Genomic DNA, 27,886 nt, shown 5'->3' with positions numbered 1-27,886 from the left:
TTAAGCTCTATACAGGCACTGTAGTAAAAAATTAAGTAAGAGTTTTAGTATTAGGGAGTATCAAATAAACATGTCTATATATTAAAATTTACAATAAAACTATAGTCAATTCTTGATAAACACATTAACAGAAGATAAAAAATTGACTAGAAAATACTAAAAAATTCCTATTTTTAAATTTAAAATTCTAGAATATGAGTTTAAGATGGCAGACTTTCTTTGCAGTTCTAGCTAGTCTTGGTTTTATCATGGTTACATAATGACAGACACTCATGAATCTCAAAGCAGAGCACTTACTGCCCCATTCCCACCAAATCCCAGACCACCTGAAAATGAGTGTATAGATTCAATTATAATTTTTTTTTTTTTGAGATAGAGTCTTCCTCTATCATCCAGGCTGGAATGCAATGATGTGATCATGGCTCACTGCAGCCTCAACCTCCTGGACTCAAGCTATCCTCTCACCACCTCAGCCTCCCAAGCAGCTGGCACTCCAGGTGTGCACCACTACCATACCCAGCTAATTTTTAAGTTTTTTTGTAGATAGGGGTCTCACTTTATTGCCCTGGTTGGTCTTGAACTCCTGAGCTCAAGCAATTCTCCTGCCTCAGCCTCCCAAAGTACTGAGATTATAGGTGTGAGCCACTGGGCTCAGCCCTATAGTTTACTTTTTAAAGTAATGCCTGAATATAAAGTCTACAATTACCTAATGGCCACAAAACCACGTAACTACAGAGGGGTTACCAAGCACAGAAAAATGAGATCACTAAAGAAAGCCTAACAGAGTTAAAGATCCTTATTTGAATCAAAAGATACCAAACTTAACACTAAATTAGCAAGAAACCAAAGTTCTCACAGTCTGTTATTCAAAGCATATGTTCTACAAATTGCCATGGCTCTTTTGGATGGTCAACTTGAGAGACTATATCAAAATTTAAATGGGCACATTTCCAGAAGAAGTATGCACATAAGTACACAGGTATGTAAAGATACATGTGTATAGATGCTCATGAAGGAAGATGTAATGGTAAAAGATGAGAATCAAAGTGGTTCTTTGATATAAATTGGGTTAAATAAATTAGCATAATACCATTCTAAGGGATTCTACACAAATAAAAAAGATTGAGAGAGTCAAATGTACTGCCAGGAAAGGATATCCATGATGTATAATATGAAATTTTCTAAAAAAGATGAAAACTGTAAGTATCATAAGAAACAAATAAGAATGTTGTAGAGCATACTATATTTGGTACATACTAACAAGTTTGTTTGCATATAAAAATAGCCTGGGAAGATATACGCCAAAATGTAAATAGTAGGAATATACGGTGATAATGGGAATGTGAGAAAAACTTTCATATACTTTTAGCATACTTTTATCTGGACTTTTATCTCATTCTACCAGGGATATATATTAACTTGGTAGGTTAAAAAATATAATTTGAAAGGGGAAGAAACATTCTTCCTATACATTTTACTAATATGAAAGACTAGTAGCTTCATTAATAAATCACAGTCAGATGGTGACTTGCAGTTCCAAAAACATTTTATACCTTTTATTTCATTAGAATTCATAATGCTATAATGTAATTTACTTAGATAACATACATAAGAATCCTCAATCAGTAAATGAAAGATCAAGACTTTAATTTATACTTCCTTTCATTTATATCATGTTGAGTATCCATTCTATACTGTTAACCTCAATTGCTCTGTGCTTCTTCGAGTATACAATGTGGATGGTTAAACAAACTTCCTAGATATGCAACTCTTCCACCTAGTTCCTCAAGTATTATTAACACTTTTTTGGGCCAGCACCATCCTTAACTGTTCCTTCATTTTCTAATTCATTCAGCATATGCATTCATATATGTGATTGATTAGAAAAGCAACCAGTTATTTCAAAAACAGCTAGGCCAATTCATCTGGTCATGTTAAAATCATAGGCAATATCTCCATTATTCTATGATTTAAAGTATACATTATCTTGGTCTAGAATATAAATGCTAATACAAAACCAAATCTGAGTTTATAAATCTATGCTGAGATAAACTTAGAAGAGCAGCTGAACTCTAAAAATCAAAATGTATCTGAGAACTGAAGAGAAAAGCTGAAATTTAAAAAAATGGCTTACCACTGAGACAGTTCTTGCAAATGACCTCTTTAAAATGTGTACTGGTTCACTGGTTTGCTGCTTGCCTTTTGAAGCACTGCCATCACTGGTTGGAAGTCTAAAGGTAGTGGCCACACATGAAATTATGTTGGAAAGTCCAATGACATTTTTTCCTTTTAAAGTATATTATGCATTTTTGAATGGGAAAATATATTATATATTTACATTTTTTTGCTATGTAGAATGCCAATACAGGGTTGTTTTGAAACATTTTTCCAAGCTAAACAAAGTTTTGAGCATATGGGCATTTCCTTTAAATCCTACCTTTGTAAGACTGAGTAGTAGAGGCTTCTTCCTCTTATTAGAGAACACATAAAACTTACATAATATATAACTTATAACTTACTAGACAACACATATAACTTATATATATATATATAATATATAACTTACTAGACAACACATATAACTTATATATATATAATATATAACTTATGTTCTCCAGTAACGCTACTGTTAATGCTATTCAAAAGTTACTCAACCAGTAGTACCCAAGAGTAGTCCAATGCAACTTGTTCTGTTCATAAAGCTGCAATTAGAAGCAGTAACTACAACAGATTGCACACAGCATAAAACAAAACAAAAATCCCTTCTGGGGAAAAATAAGGTTTGTAACCATCTAAGTCACTAAGTGACTACCAGAAAGAAAGACAGGGAGATAGAATCACTGTTCTAGATTATTTTCTTTGATTATTTACTACTTAATGAATGACAACATTTTTTAGCGAGGGTTTATAACCATTTGAATTCTTTATTCTGTAAGTATTTCAGCAGTCTAGAAATAGGTAAGACACACACCTAGGCATATGCCTCTATACATGTCTAAATTATTTTAAGTTAAAATTGTAAAATAATGTTAGAAACACAGTAAATATTATTATATAAACAAATTTTTATTTGGTATTTCAATTAAAGGTGAAAATTTATCAACAGTAGGGGATTTTCCAATTCATTTCATCACCAAATGAACAGGGAACATAAGACTACAACATCAACCAGGCCTATATCTACAGCCCTGCCCATCTTCCCTGAAATTTCACTTCTCGAAGACAAATTTTATTCTTTTATAAAATTCGAAATCGGTAAGAAAATCAATAGATACATTTGAAAAATTGGCAAAAAAAAAATCAATAGATACATTTTTTAAAAAGGTCAGTAAAATACTGTTATTGGTATAAAACAGATAATCTGAGTAATCAGGCAAAGTTTAAAATTAAGCCTGATATGGAAAAAATGTTTAAAAATATTCAAAATATTAACTGAATGTTTTTGTTAAATATATTTATAGTTCTACCAGCATATTGTAAATTTGCTGAATGCTTCAAATAATTTATCCCTATTATGCCATATATTTTGTAATGATTCTACTTTATTATAGCAAAATAAACCATGCTAATTAAGTATAAATATGCTAAATACCTGTATAATAACTGAGGTATCTGACCAGCATTAACATCTGTACCATTATTTGATTTCTTTGAACTCTTGAACTGGAAAACAACCCTAAGAAGAGAAAACAATGATGCCAAAAACAACATGATCCAAGAGTCATTACAGGAAATAAGAAATTTAAGAAACATGTTTTCAAATCTTTTGTCAATGAAAATGATTCACTCTTTTAAGTTAAGAAAAGAAAAAAGGTATTTTCTAGATATTCATTCTAGCTCTGAATGGGTTAGTCAGTAAAATGAAGGAACTGAACCTGATCAGAACTCCTAATGAGTAGCTGTCCTGTCCCTCCTACCTCTCCAACTCAGCTGTAACCACAGCAGTAAACTTCTATTTCTACTTACAAGTAGTAGTAGTATAATATCTGCTTGACCAGCTGCACGATAAGCTTTAGTCTCAGAGTGCCATGACATTGCACGTCTGAATGAACTGTCTAAGAAAATCATACAGTCCAGGGTCAAAATAATATCTCAGTTCTAAATACATTCTTAAGTTGAAGGGATGCACACAACAACAGATTTGATTTTTCTATAGCAGTATCCTTGAATATTCAGCAACATGAAATTCACCTCACGAATAAGTCAATTTCTTTTTTAGTCAGCTTTGTTATGAATTGACCTGCACTGAAATATATACTGTTATATAATTTCAACTGATTTCAAATAGTTTATGCTCAGGAGTAATAAAGAATAAATTCAATTTATCTTAAAAATGATAGTCCTTTAGAATACATAAATCATAGTAATAGGATATTTAAAATGTTGGATTTAGAGGCAAAATATTCTAGGTATGGATTTGGTTCTGCCACATAGTAACCATAGGACTCTCAGCAAATAGCAAATAACTTCACCTTTTTATTTCTCTAGTCCTTGGAGTATAAAATGGGGCTAATAACTGCTTCACAAAGCTACTGAGGACATCAAATCAGATAATACATAAGAAAGTGTATAAACTGAAAAGTACGCTATACATGAAAGTTATTTCAAAACAGCAAAATTTTCCCTACATTTTGCTAAAATAATACACATGCTGAAGCTCTGAAATTTTAAACTGTTTTCTCATGCACCACCAAATGTAATATCACATATCTACTTCTTTTCTATGGTTTCAAACACCTTATTTTCCTTGTCACCTTCCTCTATGTAATTTCTAATTTGGTATTCAAGCTCATAAACAATGTAATACTCAGAAATATATACAAATAACATCTGACAAGAGCCAAGTACAGAGGACTTATTATCTCCTTGTTCTCTTTAAACTTAATTTGTCATGAGGTTACTTGAATTTAATTTTTAGCAGTTATATTATGCTCTCGTCTTCCTAAGCTTTTTAATTCCACCGAAAGTCCTTTGAGCTTTCAAAACACTAGTCCACTGACAAAAATAAGAATTGCTTAAGTAACACCTGACACTTACTTACCCATCATCTGTGGTAATAGACGCCTGTCCATGAGATCCACAGTCACTGCTGGGTCCTGACACTCGGGCCCATGCTACATACCACCACCCAGCTTGCAGGAGAACAGGCTCATCAAACATCATTGCATATTTTTCTCTGAGAAAAAAATTAGTGAGTCAAAGATATTGTTTTTGTATTTCTCTGTTGCATATATTTATTTTTTCAAAATCCCTTATAAACAAAAACATGAAGCTAACTGAATTGTAAAATTCTTATAAACCAACATAAAAAACATTCTATTTTAAGAAGTCTGGAAGAGAATGCAAGCAAATAAGAGATTATCTGTTATTTCTTTCTCCTCTTCTTGAATTCTACAGTATCCTTAAATCTTATAAAACTTTCATATTAAAATAAGGTAGAATGTTTTAAACTGATGTTAAAAACATGCAAATTTTGTCTGGGTGCAGTGGCTCACGCCTGTAATCTCAACATTTTGGGAAGCCGAAACGGGCCGATCATGAGTTCAGGAGATCAAGACCATCCTGGCTAACACGATGAAACCCCGTCTCTAGTAAAAATACCAAAAAAATTAGCCAAGTGTGGTGGCACGCACCTGTAGTTCCAGCTACTTGAGAGGCTGAGGCAGGAGAATTCACTTGAACCTAGGAGGTGGAGGGTGCAGGGAGCCGAGATTGCGCCACTGCACTCCAGCCTGGGTGACAGAGTGAGACTTCGTCTCAGAAAAAAAAAAAAAAGCAAATTTAGCTGTAAAATAAAAATCTGAACTTTAGTTCTAAAGCTCATTCATTCGGCTAAATAGTTGTGAGAGGCAGCATGTTAAGAAAATGGCCCTGGAGTCAGGCGGCCTGGGTTCAAGGCCCAGCTTTGTGACTTCCTAGCAGGGCAACTCGGGGCAAGTTACTCTATCCCCTCAGTACCTTAGCTTCTTCACCTGAGAACTGGGGTGAAAATAATGTCTAGCTCACAGGGTTGTCCTGAAGACTGAATTAAGTCAGATAGGTGTTTGGAGTCTGTCACACGATATCTACACAAAAAAAGTTATTAATTTAGAAGGAGAGAAAAAGACAGTAAGTAAGGGCATCTTCTAAAGGATATAAGCAAGTTACAAAGTTCTAGGTAACAGAGTGGATGTAATGTTTACTGGTTGTAGCTGGAATTAAGAGAAGAATAAAGGGCATTTAAAGAAGCTGGAGAATATCATGAAAAAATCTGTAGAGGTATCGAAGTACAAAAGAAGTCGGGAAATGGCAAGGTGTTATATTTCATTAATGCATTAAGACAGCTATAGAAGAATAGAAGGTAGAAAGTAAAAAACGATGCTGGGTGTTACGGAAATACTTCAATGTTCCCAATGCCTTAAGAATCTGGGCTTTGTGCATAATCAAATGCAGAAACCCTAGATGATTCTCAATAAATGAAACTGTGCTTTACATTTCTGACTCATAATCATATGCTCAAAAACAAATGGTGGCCAGACACAGTGGCTCATGCCTCTAATCCCAGCACTTTGGGAGGCCAAGGCAGGCAGATCACTTGAGGTAAGGAGTTCAAGACCAGCCTGGCCAGCATGGTGAAAAAGCCCATCTCTACTAAGAATACAAAAATTAGCTGGGCTCGGTGGCGTACACCTGTAGTCTCAGCTACTCGAGAGACTGAGGCATGAGAATTGCTTAAACCTGGGAGGCAGAGGTTGCAATAAGTTGAGATCACACCATTGCACTCCAGCCTGGGTGGTAGAACGAGACTCTGCCTCAAAAATAAATAAATAAATACAGCAAATGATAATAATACCTTAAGGCTTTGGTAAAAATTAATCAATTAACTTTCTTGAAAATTTCCCTAATATTCATTTGTATAAAACATTAAAGATTACTAAAAAAAAACTTCTGATATTAGTTAATGCCTAAGTGAAGAAACAGTCCAAATTTTCTTTAGACTTACTCTTTTGTTTTCAAAAGTATGTATCTTGTACAAGCAGTCAGTATCTTACAATCATCCTTGTTTCTAAAAATATACATTTTCACAAGCCAAAAACCTATAGGGTTTTTTTAACATAATTATTGTTGGGAAACATCGCATATTATGACTACTATGAAGCTCAGTTTATAATTTTTCTTATCATAATATTCCCTGCTTCAAACCAGGGAACATTGATCATAAAACAATATTGAGATAATTCTTAGGATTACATAAAAAGGGCTGATATAAAGTGTAAGTCTCTTAATGAACTCATAAATAAACATACTAATTTTGATAAATTACCAAAAAGTTTCAGTAAAGCTGGTTACCTCCCTAAGTGTGTTATTATCAAGTATATCCTACTGGCATGATGTCAGGGTACATCTGAATTATGACCGAATATAACCGCTTGACACTAATTATTTATTACCTGTAATGTTAGGAGTAATAAATAACTGTACTATCGCTAGAACACTAGCAAACTAGGTGTTCTGTAAGAGATTCATGAAAGTAAAGGTGTGTAAAATATATGCATATTTCCATTTTTATCTTCAAGTTTGAAACAGTTGAATTAACTTATGAAATAAATTTATGAAGTCTATTAGTTTAAATGCAGCATTTTTGAAAGCAATACTTACATTGCTTAATATATAATTTAATTTCTCAAGCATCTGATATTCATAGCAGATTATTTAAAACTTCCTTTTAAAGTTCTGTTTATTCATTTATAATAAATTTTTAAATACACAAGAGTTACAATGAATAATGCACAAATTATTTACCTAGCAGCACAGTCATAAGCCAATACATCAGTCTCTGCAAGAAGGTCACCATCAGTTTCATGATCTCCTCCATCAGGACCCAATTCAAATAGCTAAGGGGAGAGAAAATCATTTATATAAATCAGCTATACAAATCTGAGGAACAATGTGTTCACAATTTTGTGTATGTTCCATGTATGTTGGACCATACCAAATGTAAAAATCAGAGTACCTGCTTTTTTAACATATGTATTTATATTAGGAAACAAGATTTTATGGCCTACATAAACCTGTTTTCCTAATTTATATATTAATCTATTCATATCAAATGCTCCGAATAGTTCTATACAAGTTTTGAACCTGATATAAGCATCTGAAAAAGGTGAGAGAATGCAACCACAAATTTTTACCTAAGAGAGTTTCTAAATGAGGTAGAATATTGTTTCATCACTTACTAGCTCTGAGATCCTGGGACCTAGTTTCCTCATCCATAAAAGGTGGGTGGGGTCTAATAGTTCCCACCTCAGAGTACTTTTAAAAATTAAGTGAATACTGTATAATTCTTAAAAAAAAAAAAGGATAGGATAATATTAGCTTCAGAGACAAAAAGCAGAACAATGTAAGAATCCTTAAAAAACAATAGGTAACAAAATATAGTTCAAAGTAATATGGCAAGAAAAAAGATGAAAAAAGCATGAAAAAAATTGCGCTTAAAAAAGAGGGGAAGATCCCCTGGGTAAGAAAAAAAGAAACAGAAAAAAATATCCAATAGGAAAAGGTTACGAAATTAAGAGAAAATAAGAATTATAAGAAAGAGGTCTTTTTTAAAAATGCCTGTTTAAAAAAAACAAAAACCTTTTCCTCTGGATAATTACAGCAGATGAATTGCAAGAGAGGCAGATAAAGATTAAAATGAATTAATATTAACTGGACAGGTACTGTGCTAGGTGTCTAAATTCTTAAATTATATGCTAGTGACTTAGAATATCTTTCTCCAGCTCAGATCTTACTCTCAACAGTAATTGGATTCCCTTCATCCCACTAGTTCTACACCCTCCTCCTGGCTTTACTTTTCTAGTTAATGGTACTTTTATTCACCTAGTCATTCACATAAAAAGCCTGAAACAGGCCGGGCCTGGTGGCTTATGCCTGTAATCCCAGCACTTTGGGAGGCTGAGGCAGGCAAATATATGATGTCACATGAGACCAGCCTGGCCAACAAGGTGAAACCCTGTCTCTGCTAAAAATACAAAACTGAGCTGGGCATGGTGGCACATGCCTGCAGTCCCAGCTACTCAGGAGGCTGAGGCAGGAGAATCACTTGAACCCAGGAGCTGGAGGTTGCAATGAGCCGAGATGGCATCACTGCAATCCAGTGTGGGTGACCAAGAGAGACTCTGTCTCAAAAAAAAAAAAAAAAGCCTGAAATAATCCTTTTTCCATGTTTATTGGCCATTACTGTATCTATTCTCTTACTGGTACCAAAGCTTTTCAATTCAACATATTCCCTATTGCTGGATGGAATATTTCAAAGACAAATTAGTCTTAACTCCATTCTCTTCTTCTTCTAACCCATGTTCCACAAAGTTGAGGGTTTTTGCATTTGTTTCATGATCCTTAGTACCCTTATAAAAACGATTATCTGACCAGAAAACTTTCTTAATCTAAAAGTATTCCTTGGTTTCTCATCTCCTCCATAGCATGATATGAAGGTTGCTAATAATTTTCCCCTAACCTGGCTCCCCTATTTCCATTCAACAAATATTTCTGAATACATACTGTATATGCCAAGCACAGTTCTAGAAATTGGGCATAAAGGGATAAATATTACAAAGAACTGGGGGCTAGTGGGAGTAATTTTATGGTTGGGAATCAAATTTACAGTTTTAAATAGGCTTACCAAGGAATGAAGCTCTGAAGGCAATGAGGAAGTGGGCTATGTAGGTGTTGAAGTGTAGAGAGCTGTAGTTAAGAGGAAACAGCAAGTGAAGAGGTACTGAGATTTGACTGTACCTAGAATGCTCGAGAAACAATAAGCAGGCCAGTGTCATGGGATCAGAGTGAAACAACTAGCAGAACAAAAGGTCAGAGAGGTGATGACAGCCAGTTCTGATGGGGACTTTGCAGGTCCTTCTAAGGCCTTTGATTTTCATTCTGACATAGGAAGACACTACAGGATTCTGAAGAGACTATGATGCACTCTCTTGTACATTTTAAGAGAATCACTCTGCTGCACTGCGAACAGAATAAATGAGGTGAGGACAGACAAGTTGGGAGGCTATTTTTACAATCCTGATGAGAATGGCTGTGGCATGGCCCAATCTGATACCAGTGGGGCAGTTTTCAGAAGTGGTTAGATTCTGGATTTATTTTGAAAGTAGAACCAACAATATTTGCTGCTAAAGCAGATGTGTGTGAAAGAAAGAGTGGAATCAAGGATGACTCCAAGACTTTTGACCTGAGCAAACAGAAGAATGAAGTTAACTCCATGCTGAGTCAGTTAACTGGGATGGGGAAGAACAGCAGGTTTAGTCAGATCATCAGAAGCACAGTATTGAATTTGTTACCTCCAAAATGCCTATCAGACATTCACGTGGAGACACAGCATAGGCAGTTGTACCTATGGGTTTAAAGTCAGAGAAGAGGTCTATATGTTTAAAAGTCATCGGAGATAAAAGTCCATGAGGCTGGACCACCATGCGGAAGAGAATACTTTTAAAAGATGTCAAAACTGAGTTCTTGGCACTCCAACATTTAGAGGTCAGGAAGATGATGGGCAACCAGCAGATACTATGAAGAGCAGTCAGTGGGACAGAAGAAAAATGAAATGTGGTGTCCTGGGGGACAAAGGAAGAAAATATTTCAAAGAGAACTCAGTTAGGTTAAATTCAGCTGATTGGTTAAGGAAGATGAGAGCTGAGGCTTGACCACTGAATTTAGCAATATGAAAGTCAGCAGTGTCCTTAACAAGGGCAGTATCAGCGGTGGGGGCAAATATCTGACTGGAGTAGGTTCAAGTAGGAATGGTAAGAGAAAGAATGGAGACAGAAAATATAGAAAGAATGTATGCATCTAAAGTAAAATAAATAAACTATAAAAAAAAGAAAGAAAATGTGTACAGAGACTAGCTAGGTGGCTAGTCTAAGACAAATACCTTTGCCTAGGGTAGTGATAGAAGAGTCTTTTTTTTTTTTGTGGGGAAGAAACAGATAAGGAGGCCTATCAAAAAAATGTCTAGGCGTTTGGCCTATGTACCAAGCATATGGAGGGTGGTACTAATTACGAGAGAGAGATCAGTAGAACAGCATGAATTTAGCTGAGATATTATGATTGATAACTGATGTGCTTTTAATGTATTTACATGAAAATGCATCAGAGAAGTCTGAGTTGGAGATATAAATTTGGGGATTATGGTATGCTGATGAATATTAAAACTTTGGGCTTAAAAGAGAATACATATAAGAATATGTGAAGAAAGAGAGCCTAGAGCTGGGTTTTTGAAGAACTCCTACTTTCAGTGGCCAGGTGGAAGGGGATGAACCTACATAGAGATAGAAGAAACAACTAGAGGTATGAAAACAAAACAAAAAAATAAAGAAGGGCTTAACAAATGTATACCTTAGAGGTGAAGGGAGGAAAAAACCTGACTACTGTTGAAAGGCCTTAGTCCACTAACTGGATAATTGAATAGAAAAGGCGGCATCATTTCCAGAGGACAGAAGGAGTGAGGCAGAATTTGAGGTTGAAAAAGAAAAGCAGGGCGAATATAAAAACTACATATATAGAAGGCCTCTATAATTCTATACACCACAATGTTTGAAGACAAGGTCCACTATGTTATTCACTATTCCAAATATAAAAAATCTCTTAGAGCTAGGAAAAAATAGATCTTCCTGATGAGCTTATTAGACATTGTCAAGTACACATTGGGGTTGCTTTTCTAACTTGAGGATGAATCAAGACATCCTAAAATAATTTTGTAGCAGTTGCACTGAAATGAGCCAAAGACAATCTCCTGTTTTTCTTATTATCAACATACATGTGCTACAAGAGTCCTTAATCATTATTCTATTACTACACTCCATTTAACTATAGGAGCTTTAAATGTTTATTCATTCTTACATTATCTGTTTTTTTTAGCACATGTATTCTAACTATAACCAGAAACAAGAAAATACTTCTTTAAATTTGTCAGTTCTGGTTGGGTATCCAGGGTATCCATGGGGAGTGTCCTTGGAAACCATCATTATAAAGGAGTGTTAACATATTGATATCATTTTTAGATATTATTAAGAGAGCTAAGAAAATACCTCCTGAATAGATGACATTTAATTGAGATTTTTTTTTGTGAAGCCTGCTATTGAAATTTAGGCAGAAATTATGGTTTTCTTTTTGATTTTAAGAGCAAAATTAGGTAATTTGAGAAGCAGAACATTCAAACTATTAGTGAATGTTCAAAGAATGAACATATACTTTGCTCAGGATAATTGTTGGCCCTTTTAGACATGAATAGGTATGGTAAATATATGATTTTTAGTCTGTCTACCAGATGGAATCCTCCCCTAATATGATCTCTCACTCATCCCTGGTCTCCATTCCTGGGGTGAAGATGTCTGTTTACATACTATTTGGAACTAAAAATGCTCAAAACTTTTTTGCTACATCAAAATGTCCCTAAACAGTTGCACCTTCTCTGTCATTAAAATGGCTATAAAAAAGTAGCCACATAAAAAGGCACTGGTATTGCTAGACCTCCAGGAAGTTCCATACAAAAGACTGAAATAATAATAGCCTTTTTTCAGTTGTAAATTATTGAAAAATAATTTTCCTTTCATTTCCTCTCTTCTTAGTAAATTATATTTAATGAGTTTCTTATTTAGTATTATTATAGTCAATTTTAGCAATACTTCCTCTATCTTTAAAGAGAAGCATTAAAAACAAAATGAACATTTTTAATTTTAAAAGAAAAAATGAAACATTAAATAAAATAATAAATTAAGACACAATCAGCATCTTCAAACAAAAAAGGGCAATACTGTTGATGAACTTTACCTTAATTTTAGCAGTATATTCTCCTCTACCTCCAAACAGACCAAGACCACCAAGTAAAATATCAGTGTCGGCACTAAAACGTATAGCTTCTACCGAATGGGCAGAATAACCCCAGCCTCCTCCATGACCTAGATGATATAAATAATAATCTATGTTTTAAAATATCTATATATATTTCAGTTGTAAGACAATATTTCCTAAACCTAAGTATACATACTTTCAAACCTGTTTACCACACTGTAATCTTCTTTAGAATAAACCTTCATTACTGCTTGAGTCTCTTCCTCTGTACTTGCAACACCCATTTTTAAATCCTGCATAGCAGCCAAGGTATCAAGACAACCTAAAACAACAAATAAACAAAAATGAATTCCTTGAAATCAAAAAGTCCTATGGTATTATTGATGACATTAAATGCTATAAGGGATATATTTAAAAAAATAAAATTGGAATGTTACTCCAAGCTTTAAACATCATTTCATGGAAGAATACTTAAAACCAATACAAATTCTCCCTTGTCTGATTAATGATCATATTTAAACATGCCATATGACAGCCTTTTACACAAAACTGGATCGCTGAAAAGTTGAAATCACTTAGCCTTTGAGTTCTTACAAGGTTCTTCCTCTTTTATGAAATTCTCCAAATTAGTTTGATTCTGAAAGTACTATGTGAGGAAGACACATTAGCATCACATAACCTTAATCAATACTAGTTTTGGATGTCTACAATAGATACCAAAATGAAATTAGAGAAAAAAGAAACAGAGTTATATTTATGATCTAGTACTTATACTTAGGAATATGATTTCACAACTGCAAGTGCTAGAGTCTTAAAATGAGTTTTTTTAAGGATCATTTTCAAAAGCAACAAAATACATAGTTATGTAGAGTGATATAAAATTTCCAGCTACAGAATAAATATGTTGCAAAAGTACTATATCTCAAAGTAATTAAATGAGAATAAAGCTGATATGCTGTGGAAAACTGTGTTATATAAGAAGAGATGGAAGTAGTATATAAAATAAATTATATTTTATAAAATTTGATATTTAAAATAATATACTTAAACATATATTTGAATATTTTATCATACCTTTAAAAGTTTATACATTCACGTTGAGCAAACACATTATTTTTAAGGGTCTAGATCTGGGAAAATTAACTATTTGGGCATACATAAATCTCTCATGGTGTTGGTATAGGTCTCATGTATTGTTTTCTGTGGAATTAGCCTCTTAGAGGAGTAATTTATTTTGTATATTATTATGTTTAACAAACAAGATAGAATTACATATAAATTTAAACATTCTAAAAAATAAAAATAAAAAAAAAACCCAGGACAGCACACATTAATGTGAATTAACAGTACATCAAATCGCAACCCTACCTAAAATGTGCAAAGCTGCATGAGATCGAGTAGTGAGTGCCCTTGATCCTGTTGGTAAGGCAAGCTCAGGACTTAGAATACTACATCTGGACTGCATGTCTGCTGCAGAGGGAAGTCTGGCATCAGCCACCACTGCATTGTAACACCACAGTTCTCTAGTATTTGGTCGAAACCTTTAAAGAAAAAGAATAATTACAGCACCTCAACGTGGTTTTGTTTTAAAAAACTTCCTAAAACATAACTGATGATACAAAGAGAATAAATAATACAGTCAGCTTAAAGAGGACAAATGTAGCTCATTGTCTTCTAGATAAAAAACATTATATCACTAAAACTGAAATAATTTGAAAACAGTAATGTAGATTATAATAAATAATAGGGCAACTGACTGTATACTTAAAGTTTTGATACATACATATAAATATGACACTCAACAAATGCCCCATTAAAAACGTGAAAGACAAAGAACAAATTGAAGAAAAATGTGAAGTGTATGTGAGACAAAACTATAATATCCCCAAGAGTTAGAAACAATCAATCCATAGCAAAAATAGGCAAGGACATGGAATGCTATTCTCAGAAAGGAAACACAGTAGAATGGATGTGGCTGTTCGACCACATGAATAAACAGTAAACACCAAAAGAAACTATTAGGAACCCACAACGTCCTCATCATTCCATTTCTCTTAACTCTTTCCTAACAAAAACTTCAAAAAGCTATCTCCACTTCATGACCTCTTTTGGGGTCGGGAAGTGGGGATGCAAGCTGTTGTTTAATAAATACAAAGTCTCTGTCTTCCGAGGGAAAAAAGTTCTGATGATCTCTTTCACAGTAACATAAATATACTAAACACTACTGACTGCAGACTTTAAAAATAATTAAGATGGTAAATTTTACACTGTATTTTTACCACAATTTTAAAATTTTTAAAACACACTTAAAATAGCATTTTGAAAAAAATAAATTATAGTGGCTTCTATAATTAGTAGCATTAATATTATTATATTATTGCTTTTGAGAAGTCCTGTTGATCTTACTGTTTAGGTGATCGTTCTTTTCTCTCTGGCTGCTTTTAAGATTTTCCCTTGGTCTCTAGTGTTCAACAGTTTCACTAACTCTCTTGATGGTAAACAATGGAAATACATGGTTTCTAATTATCTGTGGATTCGAATCTCTTTTTGGTTCCAGAAAATTCATGGTAAGGGACAAGAAGAGACCAGAAATTATTTGCCCCCCTAGACAAATGCATATTTGACTGCTTCCTCTACTCTATGTTTACGTTACCTCCAGACAAACACATAATTCACTGTTCCCTCTACCCCTTCCTTTTCATGTGCAACATACAGATTCAAACCCTTACAAGAATGTGACCACATCCTCTCTTTCTTTCTTTTCCCTTCATCCTCCTGCTCACTTTTCCTCTTTAAATACTGAAGCCCTCAAACCTCTTCAGAACAAGTACAGGGAACAGATCCTACTGTGGCTTGTCTTTTCTTCCCAGGCATGTTCTCTTTACAAGATAAAAACTTCTAAAGTGATGGAGACGTACCTCAGTCATTTCACAGCTCTGTGAGCCTATCTTTTAACTCAGCAATTCTACATTTTAAAAGCTAGCTTGCAGAAATACTTGCACATGTGTATAACTCTGTGTGTAGATATGTATTTGTTTACTGTAGCATTATAGGTAATATCGTAATATTAAAAAACAACCTAAAATGTCCACTAATGGACAAACAGTTAAGTATATTTGGTATATCCAGACTATAGAATTTCACAGCTTTAATAATGAAGCTCTTTAAATACTGACTTGGAAAGATCTCTAAATTATTTTTGAGCAAAAAATCTAACTTTTAGAATAGGTATGTTTTTATTACATGAAAAGAAAAGCATTTTAAAAGGTGTCAGACAAATATAAACCAAACTTCATACTTGTGATTCACAGAGAAGGTTATTAGGATTTGGTATGGGAAAAGAAACAGATACAGAGTATGACCATCCTTTTTCCTCTATGTATTTTTGCTTTACTTTTTAAAAACTAACACAAATTCACGTATTATTTCTGTAAATTTTATGTGCAAAATAAAATAGGTATTCTTAACATGTATCTGTTCTTTATAGATGTTGTTTCAAGTTATGCAGGCGAAGCTGGCCTCTAAATAATATAGAAGGAAACGATGCAGGCCAGAAGGAAAGTCAAAGCAAGCTAATAACGGATGTGCAATGCATATGACAGCCGGAAAATGCAGTGCCCCACTGAAAAACACAAAAGACACAAAGCAACCAGAAGTCAGGAAAACAGAAATTCTCATCCTGATTTAAAGAAAAATACCTCTCGGCTGTTTTACCAAAACATCTCTTAATCTCTGTTTGCTGACAATGGAGAAATTGACCGAGGAGCTGGCAAGGTATTTGAGATCATCTGTCTATTGCTGTCACCATAAGTGAAAAGACAAGGTTCAACCAGCTGAATATCATACTTCAGAGTTCTGTTAAGACCCCATGAAAATGGTTCTAGTTCAAGTAAGTTTTTACTGTTAGACTTAGTTATACTGAAATTGCTAAGTTAGTGAATGTATCCAGAAACAGATTCCATACTGCCCATTTTTATTTTTGTTTTGTTAATGCAAATTTATTTCATTTAAAAATAAAACATATAAGAACTACAAAGCAATAAAACATCAATTTACACCTAAGTCCAAACCAGAGCCTGCTCTTTGGTAACAAAGACCATTGCACACTGACTTCTCATCAGTAAGTAACTGCAGCCAATTCTATCTTTATATCTGTTCTCTCTATCCCCTCCATTCTGTCCCACTGTGACCACTCTAGTTTTGGTTCTTAATACCTCATGTCTCCATAAGAATGACCACAAAAGACCACTTGCCCATAGTCTCTTGTTATTTCATCTACCTTGCACAATGCAGCCAGGGAGATGTAACTGGTTTGAGATGTACGCAACCCAATCCTGGCCTGGGAAGTGGAGTAGTCTCTTCACTCCAAATGCAAGCCTCATGATTAATCTCTATTTTGGAACAAGGAAGAAAATTATGAAGGAGATGGCAAGTCATTCCAGATCATCTATCCCACTGCTACCACATGGCCTCTCAGGACTTAGCTGTCTGATGAGAATGCAAGCAGGCATGGGCAGCAGAAGGAAGACAGAAAAGAGTCTCTTCATTCACACCACTTCAACCTTTCAATTTACTGGAATCCTGCCTACCAAGACCGGCCACAAGAGGAAAGTAGTGCTCAGCCCTGTGATCAGCCACTCTGGCGATGGCAGCGTAAACCCCCTATGAGTATCCAAAGCTAGAAATGCTAGGAAGGGTAACATCTTTATTTCTTTTGTACATAAAGCAACACAATAAATTTTAAACAAATGCAACATAATTTCTTGAGTCTCTTTTGTACCTTATTTATCTCTACGTTTTAATAATTTCCAGAGTGCATTCCAATTTTTTTTTACTATTCAATAAGCATACTTTTAATAAAAACATTGTGTTATTTGTAAACTATATGGACATACATAGTAAAATAATCAAGTAATTGAATTTGTTAATATTGTTAAAAACAGATTTTAGCATACAAAAGAGACAAATATCAAATTAATGAAGTTGAGTAAAAGTCATACAACCTTAAATTTGGATATACCAATATGAAATCTTAATGTATTTTACTTTTTTTTAAATTACATTTTAGGTTTTGGGGTACATGCGAAGAACATGTAAGATTGTTGCATAGGTACACACGTGGCAGTGTGATGTGCTGCCTTCCTCCCATCACCTATATCTGGCATTTCTCCCCATGCTCTCTCTCCACAACTCCCCACCCCGTGCCGTCACTCCCCTATTTCCCCCCGACAGACCCCAGTGTGTGATGCTCCCCTCTCTGTGTCCAGGTGTTCTCATTGTTCAACACCCACCTATGAGTGAAAACATGCAGTGTTTGATTTTCTGTTCTTGTGTTAGTTTGCTGAGAATGATGGTTTCCAGGTTCATCCATGTCCCTACAAAGGACACAAACTCATTGTTTTTGATGGCTGCATAATATTCCATGGTGTATATGTGGCACATTTTCCCTGTCCAGTCTATCATTAATGGACATTTGGGTTGGTTCCAGGTCTTTGCTATTGTAAACAGTGCTGCAAAGAACATTCATGGGCATGTGTTCTTATAGTAGACTGATTTATAATCCTTTGGATATATACCCAGTAATGGGATTGCTGGGTCAAATGGAATTTCTATTTCTAGGTCCTTGAGGAAGTGCCACATTGTCTTCTACAATGGTTGAACTAATTTATACTACCACCAACAGTGTAAAGTGTTCCTATTTCTCCACATCCACTCCAGCATCTGTTGTCTCCAGATTTTTTAATGATCACCATTCTAACTGGCGTGAGATGGTATCTCAATGTAGTTTTGATTTGCATTTCTCTAATGACCAGTGAAGATTAGCATTTTTTCATATGCTTGTTGACCTCATGTATGCCTTCTTTTGTAAAGTGTCTGTTCATGTCCTTTGCCCACTTTCAAATGGGCTTTCTTTCTTTCTTGTAAATCTGTTTTAGTTCTTTGTAGTTTCTGGATATCAGCCCTTTGTCAGATGGGTAGATTGCAAATATTTTTTCCCATTCTGTTGGTTGCCTATTCACTCTAATGACTATTTCTTTTGCTGTGCAGAAGCTGTGGAGTTTGATTAGGTCCCATTTGTCTATTTTGGCTTTTGTGGCCAATGGTTTTGGTGTTTTGGTCATGAAGTCCTAGCCTATGCCTATGTCCTGAATGGTTTTGCCTAGGTTTTCTTCTAGGGTTTTTATGGTGTTAGGTCTTATGTTTAAGGCTTTAATCCATCTGGAGTTAATTTTAGCGTAAGGTGTCAGGAAGGGGTCCAGTTTCTGCTTTCTGCACATGGCTAGCCAGTTTTCCCAACATCATTTATTAAACTGGGAATCCTTTCCCCATTGCTTTTGTCAGGTTTGTCAAAGATCAGATGGTTGTAGATGTGTGGCATTGCCTCTAAGACCTCTGTTCTGTTCCATTGGTCTATATCTCTGTTTTTGTACCAGTATGATGCTGTTTTGATTACTGTAGCCTTGTAGTATAGGTTAAAGTCCAGTAGTGTGATGCCTCCCACTTTGTTTTGTTTTTTTTTTTGCTTAGAATTGACTTGGATATGCGGGCTCTCTTTTGGTTCCATATGAAGTTCAAGGTGGTTTTTTCCAGTTCTGTGAAGAAGGTCATTAGTAGCTTGATGGGGATAGCATTGAATCTGTAAATTACTTAGGGTAGTATGGCCATTTTTACGATATTGATTCTTCCTAACCATGAACACGGAATGTTTCTCCATCTGTTTGTGTCCTCTCTTATTTTGTTGAGCAGTGGTTTGTAGTACTCCTTGAAGAGGTCCTTTACATCCTTTGTTAGTTGTATTCCCAGGTATTTTATTCTCTTTGTAGCAATTGTAAATGGCAGTTCGTTCTTGATTTGGCTCTCTTTAAGTCTGTTATTGGTGTATAGAAATGCTTGTGATTTTTGCACACTGATTTTGTATCCTGAGACTTTGCTGAAGTTGCTTATCAGTTTCAGGAGATTTTGGGCTGAGACAATGGGGTCTTCTAAATATACAATCATGTTTTCTGCAAATAGAGACAATTTGACTTCCTCTTTTCCTATTTGAATACCCTTTATTTCTTTTTCTTGCCTGATTGCTCTGGCTAGAACTTCCAATACTATATTGAATAGGAGCAGTGAGAGTGGGCATCCTTGTCTAGTGCCAGAATTTCAAAGGGAATGCTTCCAGTTTTTGCCCATTCAGAATGATATTGGCTGTTGGTTTGTTGTAAATAGCTTTTATTATTTTGAGATACGTTCCATCAATACCGAGTTTATTGAGGGTTTTTTAGCAAAAAGGGCTACTGAATTTTGTCAAAGGCCTTCTCTGTATCAATTGAGATAATCACATGGTTTTTGTTTTTGGTTCTGTTTATGTGGTGAATTACGTTTATAGACTTGCGTATGTTGAGCCAGCCTTGCATCCCTGGGATGAAGCCTACTTGATCATGGTGGATAAGCTTTTTGATGTGCTGTTGCAATCGGTTTCCCAGTATTTTATTGAAGATTTTTGCAATGATGTTCATCATGGATATTGGCCTGAAGTTTTCTTTTGTTGCTGAGTCTCTGCCGGGTGTTGGTATCAGGATGATGTTGGTCTCATAAAATGATTTGGGAAGGATTCCCTTTTTGCATTGTTTGGAAGTTTCAGAAGGAATGGTACCAGCTTCCCTTTGGATGTCTGGTAGAATTCGGCTGTGAACCCATCTGGACCTGGACTTTTTTTTGGGTGGTAGGCTCTTAATTGCTACCTCTGCTTCACAAGTAAATCATTCCTCAGCAAATGCAAAAGAACAGAAATCATAACAAACAGTCTCTCAGACCATAGTGCAATCAAGTTAGAACTCAGAATTCAGAAACTAACTCAGAACCACACAGCTTCATGGAAACTGAACAACTGGCTCTTGAATGTTGACTGGATAAACAATGAAATGAAGGCAGAAATAAAGATGTTCTTCGAAACCAATGAGAATGAAGACACAATGTACCAGAATCTCTGGGACACACTTAAGGCAGTGTCTAGAGGAAAATATATAGCAATAAATGCCCACACGAGAAGCAAGGAAAGATCTAAAATCGACACCCTATCATCAAAATTGAAAGAGCTAGAGGAGCAAGACCAGAAAAACTCAAAACCTGGCAGAAGACAAGAAATAACTAAGATCAGAGCAAAACTGAAGGAGATAGTGACACAAAAAGCCCTTCAAAAAAAAAATCAATAAATCCAGGAACTGGTTTTTTGAAAAGATCAACAAAATAGACTGCTAGCCAGATTAATAAAAAAGAAAAGGGAGAATAATCAAACAGATGGAATAAAAAATGATGAAGGGGGTATCACCACAAATTCCACAGAAATACAATCATCAGAGAATATTACAAACAACTCTATGCACATAAACTAGTAAACCTGGAAGAAACGAATAAATTCCTGGACACTTGTATCATCCCAAGCCTAAACCAGGAAGAAGTCGATACCAGTAATTTTTGAATGCATATTCCTAAAGAGCAAGCTCAATTATCTTCTTTCTTCTATATTATCTTTGGCATAATTTTCTCCTCATAGTTGATAATAATTCCAAGAACAAAAAATAGAGTAAATTCTATATAATAAAAACAGGATTGATGACAGACTAAAAATAATTTACAACAGAACTCTTGATAGTCAAATTAATAATTATATTACCAAACACTTCTATGGCACCTACTATTAGCCTTTGTAGTATTAGTATCCCTATTTCATATATGAGAAAACTGAGGCACACAAAGTAACTTCTCCAGGGTGACACAGAAAGCAAGTTATGGAGCTGGGACAAACCTAGGTAGTGTTGCTCAAAATGCATGGTCTTAACCACTATGCTGTACTATAAAGGTCCCTGTGAATCACTGAGACAGAATTGCAGTTATTAGATAAACGGAAGAGTATTGATGTGTGACAAGTCCACCTGTAAATAAAGTTTATATTACCGTTAAGAGTAGAATTGCATCAAAACTTATTTACTACTCTGTTTTATAAACTGAGATGCTTACCTCCAAATTACATCATAAACAGGATCAAGACACACACCAAATCCTTGCAGATCCTCTTGTTCTGAGTCATTAAAAGTTTTACAACTCCCATCTACTTTATTTATCAGAAGGCATTTAAATGGAGGAGGTTCTGATATAGAAGCAGGTACCAGGCCTTAAGAAAAAGAATATTTACATATAATTTTAATATATAGTATTATGCTTTTATATTCCCTAAAACCCATAAAGTAAGTATTATTATCTCCATTTCCCAGATGAGTAAGTGGAGAATGAAAGAGGCTAAGGAACTAAAAAATCTTTAAGTGGGAAAATTAGGCCTAAAACCTCAGGATGTCTAAATTGACAATACATTCTCCTAATCTCTTGCTATACCACTCTATTATATAATTATTCACAATATCATGGACACAAGTATAGACTGATATCTTAGTCTTCATGAAACTTCAAAGTTTGATTTATATAACCTCCCATAAAAATCAATTTCTAACATTTTTTTGCAAGAAACAATGCAGAAAAATCTCTTATGGATTTTATTCTACCAGAATTTAGTTTATAGTTTTACCACTGTCTAGCTGCCAAAAACTGGTTTCTAGATCTCCCAATTATTTCATTCTTTCAGCACACAGACATATAAACACAGACATTTACAGGCTTATTTAAATTTCTTCGAGCAGAAAGAAAACAAAAAGCTATAAAAGTATATTTCATCATAGAGAAAGATAAACCATTTACTATCAATCATGACAAGAGTTTGGAAGGAGCATTTGTTTATTTCTGGTATTACCTATTATGTGTTTACTGGCAAAAATTTCTGATGTAGCAAGTACATGAGAATTAATAAGTGCTTCATCAATTCGTAAGAAAGTCTGGTCCCCACTTGCACCTATCCAAGTAGCTTTTCTTCCATATTTTGATCCAATGTTAGGCATGGGAGCTGGCTTTGCATTCCAATATGGCACATCCAAAATTGGTCTGCCCAGTTGTCCTTTCTAAAAGATTAAATAAACCATATTAACAATATTGCTGTGTAAACAATCTAATTTTCATAAAATTAAGGAGGCAGTAGATAAAAATCACTCTATGAAACCTTATTTTTCACCACTTGTTAGTTTGGGTTTTTTTTTTTTTTTTTTGAGAAGGAGTTTCGCTCTTGTTACCCTGGCTGGAGTGCAATGGCACTATCTCGGCTCACCACAACCTCCGCCTCCTGGCTTCAGGCAATTCTCCTGCCTCAGCCTCCTGAGTAGCTGGGATTACAGGCACGCGCCACCATGCCCAGCTAATTTTTTGTATTTTTAGTAGACACGGGGTTTCACCATGTTGACCAGGATGGTCTCGATCTCTTGACCTCATGATCCACCCGCCTCGGCCTTTCAAAGTGCTGGGATTACAGGCCTGTGCCACCGCGCCCGGCCTAGTTTGGGTTTTTAAAATAAATATTATACCTACAAAATTTGGACCATACATTTATAAAGTAATACAGTAATTTCTATTATTCCTGGAAAGTCTTCCCCCAATAAAGTATAAAGTGCATCATTTCAAAAAAAAAGTGTTAAATATTTTCCAATCAGGAATATCTCCAAAATACTTTGTCTTCGCCTACATTTAAATGAAAAGTATGATAAATACACACAGTATATTAAAATATTAGTATTTCAAATTGTTCATTTAAAAAGTCACTCTGACATTGTAAGTTGATAGTATAAAAGAAAGTCACTATTAAACTCATACAATCTGAGAATATTCAAGTAAAAAGGCCAAAATAAACTAAAACTGTGAATACAATTAGAAAAATATGTAATGTTTTCAGATGGTATGTCCATAAGTTATTTCATTTATGTTTTAAAATAAACAGCACAATCTATGGTAAGGTATGATGTTTTAAGTACATAACTATTAACCATTTAAAAGTATGGCTATCTATAGGGACCTGGTCAGGTAAGTGTTTAATTTTAAAAGTAATAGGAAGTTTCTCACTACTAAGCCAGTAGCTGAAAAAAAATAAAAGAATGCTGATGTTGACTCAGTAGATATTCCTCCATCCCTGGCTCAGGAGCGCTCTACCCCCACAGCATTCTAGAACAAGGGAGCTGAGAGCACTGCAAACACTCTGGTCATATTCTCGGCCAACCACCAGGTAACACAGCAAAAAAACACATCCACAAACTGACTGTGGAATCCCTGGTCAGAACCAGGGAAGGAAACATGGCAAGTACATGGTAAGCGAAGCAGCCAAAACATTCAATGTTTATTTCTCACGCTCTGTAAAAGGGTTTTTATTTTTGACAAAGAAAATAAGAGCACAAAAATGTAAACGATGGTTTGGTGCAGTCACTCACGCCTGTAATCCCACAGGCTGGCACAGATTAAAGGTACCACAACACCTTGGGAGGCCTAGGAGGGCAGATCACCTGACATCAGGAGTTTGAGGCCAGCCTGGCCAATATGGTGAAATATCCTCTACTAAAAATACAAAAATTAGCTGGGTGTGGTGGCGAGTGACTGTAGTCCCACCTACTCAGGAGGCTTTGGCACAAGAACTGCTTGAATCCAGGAGGCAAAGGTTGCAGTGAGCTGAGATCATCACACCACTGCACTCTACCTTGGATGACAGAGCAAGATTCCGTCTCAAAAAAAAAAAAAATGTAAATAGTGAGCAAAATATATCATATTCAGGGATATATTCACTTTCAGAGGAAAAATAAATTAGTATCTTTTTCATCGACTATTGAAATAAATATGTATTCCCTTACTACCAACTAATGTGAAGAAAAGCCGTCCAAAAGTGTGATAAGGTACCTGGACAACTCCATAAGGACTCAGAATGTGGTTATAAATGGCTAAATTTAAATTCATAAAAGTTCACAACTAAGACTGCTGGGACTGGAAGATAATGACTGTCTGACTTCAAATCTTGCCACTCACATAACCCCCTCAAAAGACATAAAAATGTGCTGTGTAAACAAATTTATAAGTGACTCAAACCTTCAGCAGTATAAGGAGACAGCAGGTGTCATGATCTCTATGTTTCCTATAAGCAGAAGAAGCCAAATTCCAAGAGTTCTCTCCACCCACCTGCTACTGCAAACCTGAACATGTGCAGAGCACAAAAGGGGAAGCTCTTAAGAAGGAAAACAGAGGCATGTGGAGAAGTTAGAAACAGCACAGGCAAATGCATCCCCGCAAAGGGAAAGTTAACCTTCAATGCCAAAATACTAAATATGGATGCAAACTATAAGGATCAGAGCACCAGCTAAAGGCAAAGGAACTTAAGCAGGACTATTCCTCATCTATCAGACTGGCACAGATTAAAGGTACCACAACACATTCCGTTGGCGATTCTGTGGAAAACAGGCAATCTCATACACTGTTAGTGTGAATGCAAAATACAAGAGAACGACATAGGCATTAACTTTCAACCCAGTAATCTCGCTTTCAGAAATTTGTCTCAAAGATACACTTCTAACAATATTCATTACTATCATTGCAAAGTAAGTAAATATACAAACATAAGAAATTGAATGAATAAACTACCATATAAACACAAAATGGAGTACTAGACTGAGGTTAAAAAACATGAAGAGCTCTATGAACTAATATGGAGCAATTTCTAGGTGATATATTGAAGCAAAAAGAGCAAAGTGCAAAAGAGCATATATAGACTATTACCTTAAAAGAACGAGGAAGGGGAAATGTATCTATGTATGTACAGTCACATGTCACTTAATGACAGGGTTATGTTCTGAAATACGTGTCATTAAGTGATTCGGTGACTGTACGAACATGAGAATGGACTTACACAAACCTAGATGGTATAGCCTACTACACACTTAGTGATACGGTATAGCCTATTGCTCCTAGGCTACCGCCCTGTACAACATGCTGGTGTACTAACTACTAGTGAGTAGGCAACTGTAACTCACTAGTAAGTATTTGTGTATCTAAACCTAAAAAAGGTCTAGCCAAGGTATGAATGGGAACACCTTAGCATATGCAGTCCATCACTGACCAAAATACTGTTCATGACAGTATTTTATGCAGTGCATGACTCTGTATGTATACACTTAATACATATATAGATATATATTTAATAGCGTGTGTGCATGCTTATTTATTTATCTTCACAAGAAGAAACACAGAAGAATAAACTGTAAAACAATGACATTCATTACGTACAAGTGTGGAGTGAAAGGTGTGGGAGGCAGAAATGTCAGGAATATGAGAGGAAGTGACACCTCTGAGTATACAATATTTGTATAACTTCATTTTTAGCAACCTGTAAATGTACTACATATTTTTTAAATGAAACAAAATTTAATGAAAGGATAGGGTGAGAGGAATCTTAAACTGAAACAAATGAGCCCCACTCTATTCCAAAGGAATTGTAATTTCCAGTGAACAAGAGAGAGAGAGAGAGAGAGAATCCAGGCCACTCATGGACAATGCTTGACTATATACCTTCAGACACTGGGAAGGAGCAAGACTGACCTTTCAGTGAGTTTGTTTTTTTGGACTTGAATAGGCAAAGCAAATGTAAAACTATTTTAGACATATTTGGGAACTAGGTGAGAAATAAATATACTGACATTGTTGAAAGCAAAGATTCTTACTGAGGAAGAAAGAACATAAATATAGAACAGAACCAGGTAAGAAAGAACCTTGTGGGAATGGATCAGAAGTAGAAGTCACAGCATGGGTTTATTTCTTTTTCTTTCCTTCTTTTTGAGACAGGATCTTGCTCTGCTGTCCAGGCTGGAGGGCACTGGTGCAATCATGGCTCTCACTACAGCCTTGACCTCCAGGGCTCAAGTAATCCTCCCATCTCCGCCTCCTGAGCAGCTAGGACCACCGGCACATGCCACCAGACTCAGCTAAATTTTTTACTATAGAGATGGGGTCTCACTATGTTGGCCAGGCTGGTCTTGAACCCCTGGGCCTGCCAAAATGCTTGGATTATAGGTATGAACTAGCATGCCGGGCCTATGATTTCTAAAATACAAACACAGATGTGTGAATATATATATATATATATATATATATATATATATATATACGCATACTGGAGATGCAAAGACATCCTGTAGCACTGAACACATCTAGTGTCCCGTTGGTATCTATTACTATTCCCCACTAAGAAGAATCGGCGTTCTTGGAGAAATAGCTGATTTTAGGACTGATACAGGGCCTATACAAGATAAACGCTAAACAACTTGTTATGCTGGAAAGAAAGGAAGTACTCCAAAAAATGAAGGGGCATGTCATAATAATACAAGTCTGAGATAATCTAAGCACCCAAATAATTAAAGATGATAATGAAGAAAATACAAATACCTGAGTCTTTACCAATAATAAACAGACAAACAAGTAAACAGGAAAGGGGGGGCTCTTGCCTACAGTAAAATGCGAAGTGCCTACTGGGGCTGAAAAAAACTCACTATTTTTTAAACGTTAAAGACTAGTTCAAGAAGGAATGATCAATAGATGCTAAATCTAGGGGGAAATTTTGATGAGAAGGAGGCATCTTAAAAGCGTCCACCTACAGATTGCTTATAGCTGCAAAGGAGAAACAGTACAGAAACCAGACATTTGATCAGGTGATCAAAATGTATATAATCAATGAGAAACAGATGGCATTCTGTTGTGCTCCAGATGTGATGCAGCGAGGCAAACACAACATCACTTACAGAGTATCTTTGCCTTGGTGCACAACCTGCATCTAAACATGAGGAGATATCAGAGAAACAAGAATGACGAGCATCCTATTTTTAAAAACAGTATTATACTCTTTAAAAGTGTCAATGTCATAATAGACAACACATAGCTGTGGAAATGTTACAGATTAAAGGCGACTAAAGACACACAACAGGCAAATGTAAGGCCTGATCCTAGATTGGAGGGGAGAGACATGCCAAAAATAATTATTCGGTCAATTCACAAAATACAAACTAAAGTATGTACGAGGTAACAGGCCATAATGTATACAAGACATTCTTAAAGGATTCAAGAAAAAAAATTGTTTTATATACATACACACACACACACACAC

The 27,886-nt window shown here is 35.3% G+C and overlaps 1 protein-coding gene across 50 annotated transcripts in view; it reads right to left on the bottom strand.

The window, feature by feature from the left end:
* Nucleotides 1-27,886, bottom strand: part of MYCBP2 (MYC binding protein 2) — a 286,856-nt gene that overhangs the window by 139,645 nt on the left and 119,325 nt on the right. For 36 of the 50 annotated variants that reach the window (XM_035295776.2, XM_008980265.5, XM_008980676.3 and 33 more), the window contains 9 exons: nucleotides 22,625-22,829; nucleotides 21,841-21,994; nucleotides 14,203-14,375; nucleotides 13,031-13,156; nucleotides 12,814-12,941; nucleotides 7,783-7,874; nucleotides 5,042-5,176; nucleotides 3,593-3,676; nucleotides 2,135-2,231 (listed from right to left, as the gene is read on the bottom strand). In XM_035295776.2, coding sequence (XP_035151667.1) covers nucleotides 2,135-2,231; nucleotides 3,593-3,676; nucleotides 5,042-5,176; nucleotides 7,783-7,874; nucleotides 12,814-12,941; nucleotides 13,031-13,156; nucleotides 14,203-14,375; nucleotides 21,841-21,994; nucleotides 22,625-22,829 — 1,194 coding nt within the window. Of the gene's footprint in view, nucleotides 1-2,134; nucleotides 2,232-3,592; nucleotides 3,677-5,041; nucleotides 5,177-5,633; nucleotides 5,757-7,782; nucleotides 7,875-12,813; nucleotides 12,942-13,030; nucleotides 13,157-14,202; nucleotides 14,376-21,840; nucleotides 21,995-22,624; nucleotides 22,830-27,886 lie in introns of all 50 variants that reach the window. The other 14 variants (XM_054252281.2, XM_054252282.2, XM_054252292.2 and 11 more) reach the window with 1 other exon arrangement.

Source organism: Callithrix jacchus, chromosome 1 (assembly GCF_049354715.1).
Source record: "Callithrix jacchus isolate 240 chromosome 1, calJac240_pri, whole genome shotgun sequence".
NCBI classification, from domain to species: Eukaryota; Metazoa; Chordata; class Mammalia; order Primates; family Cebidae; genus Callithrix; species Callithrix jacchus.
This window is presented reverse-complemented; position numbering and strand designations above follow the sequence as displayed.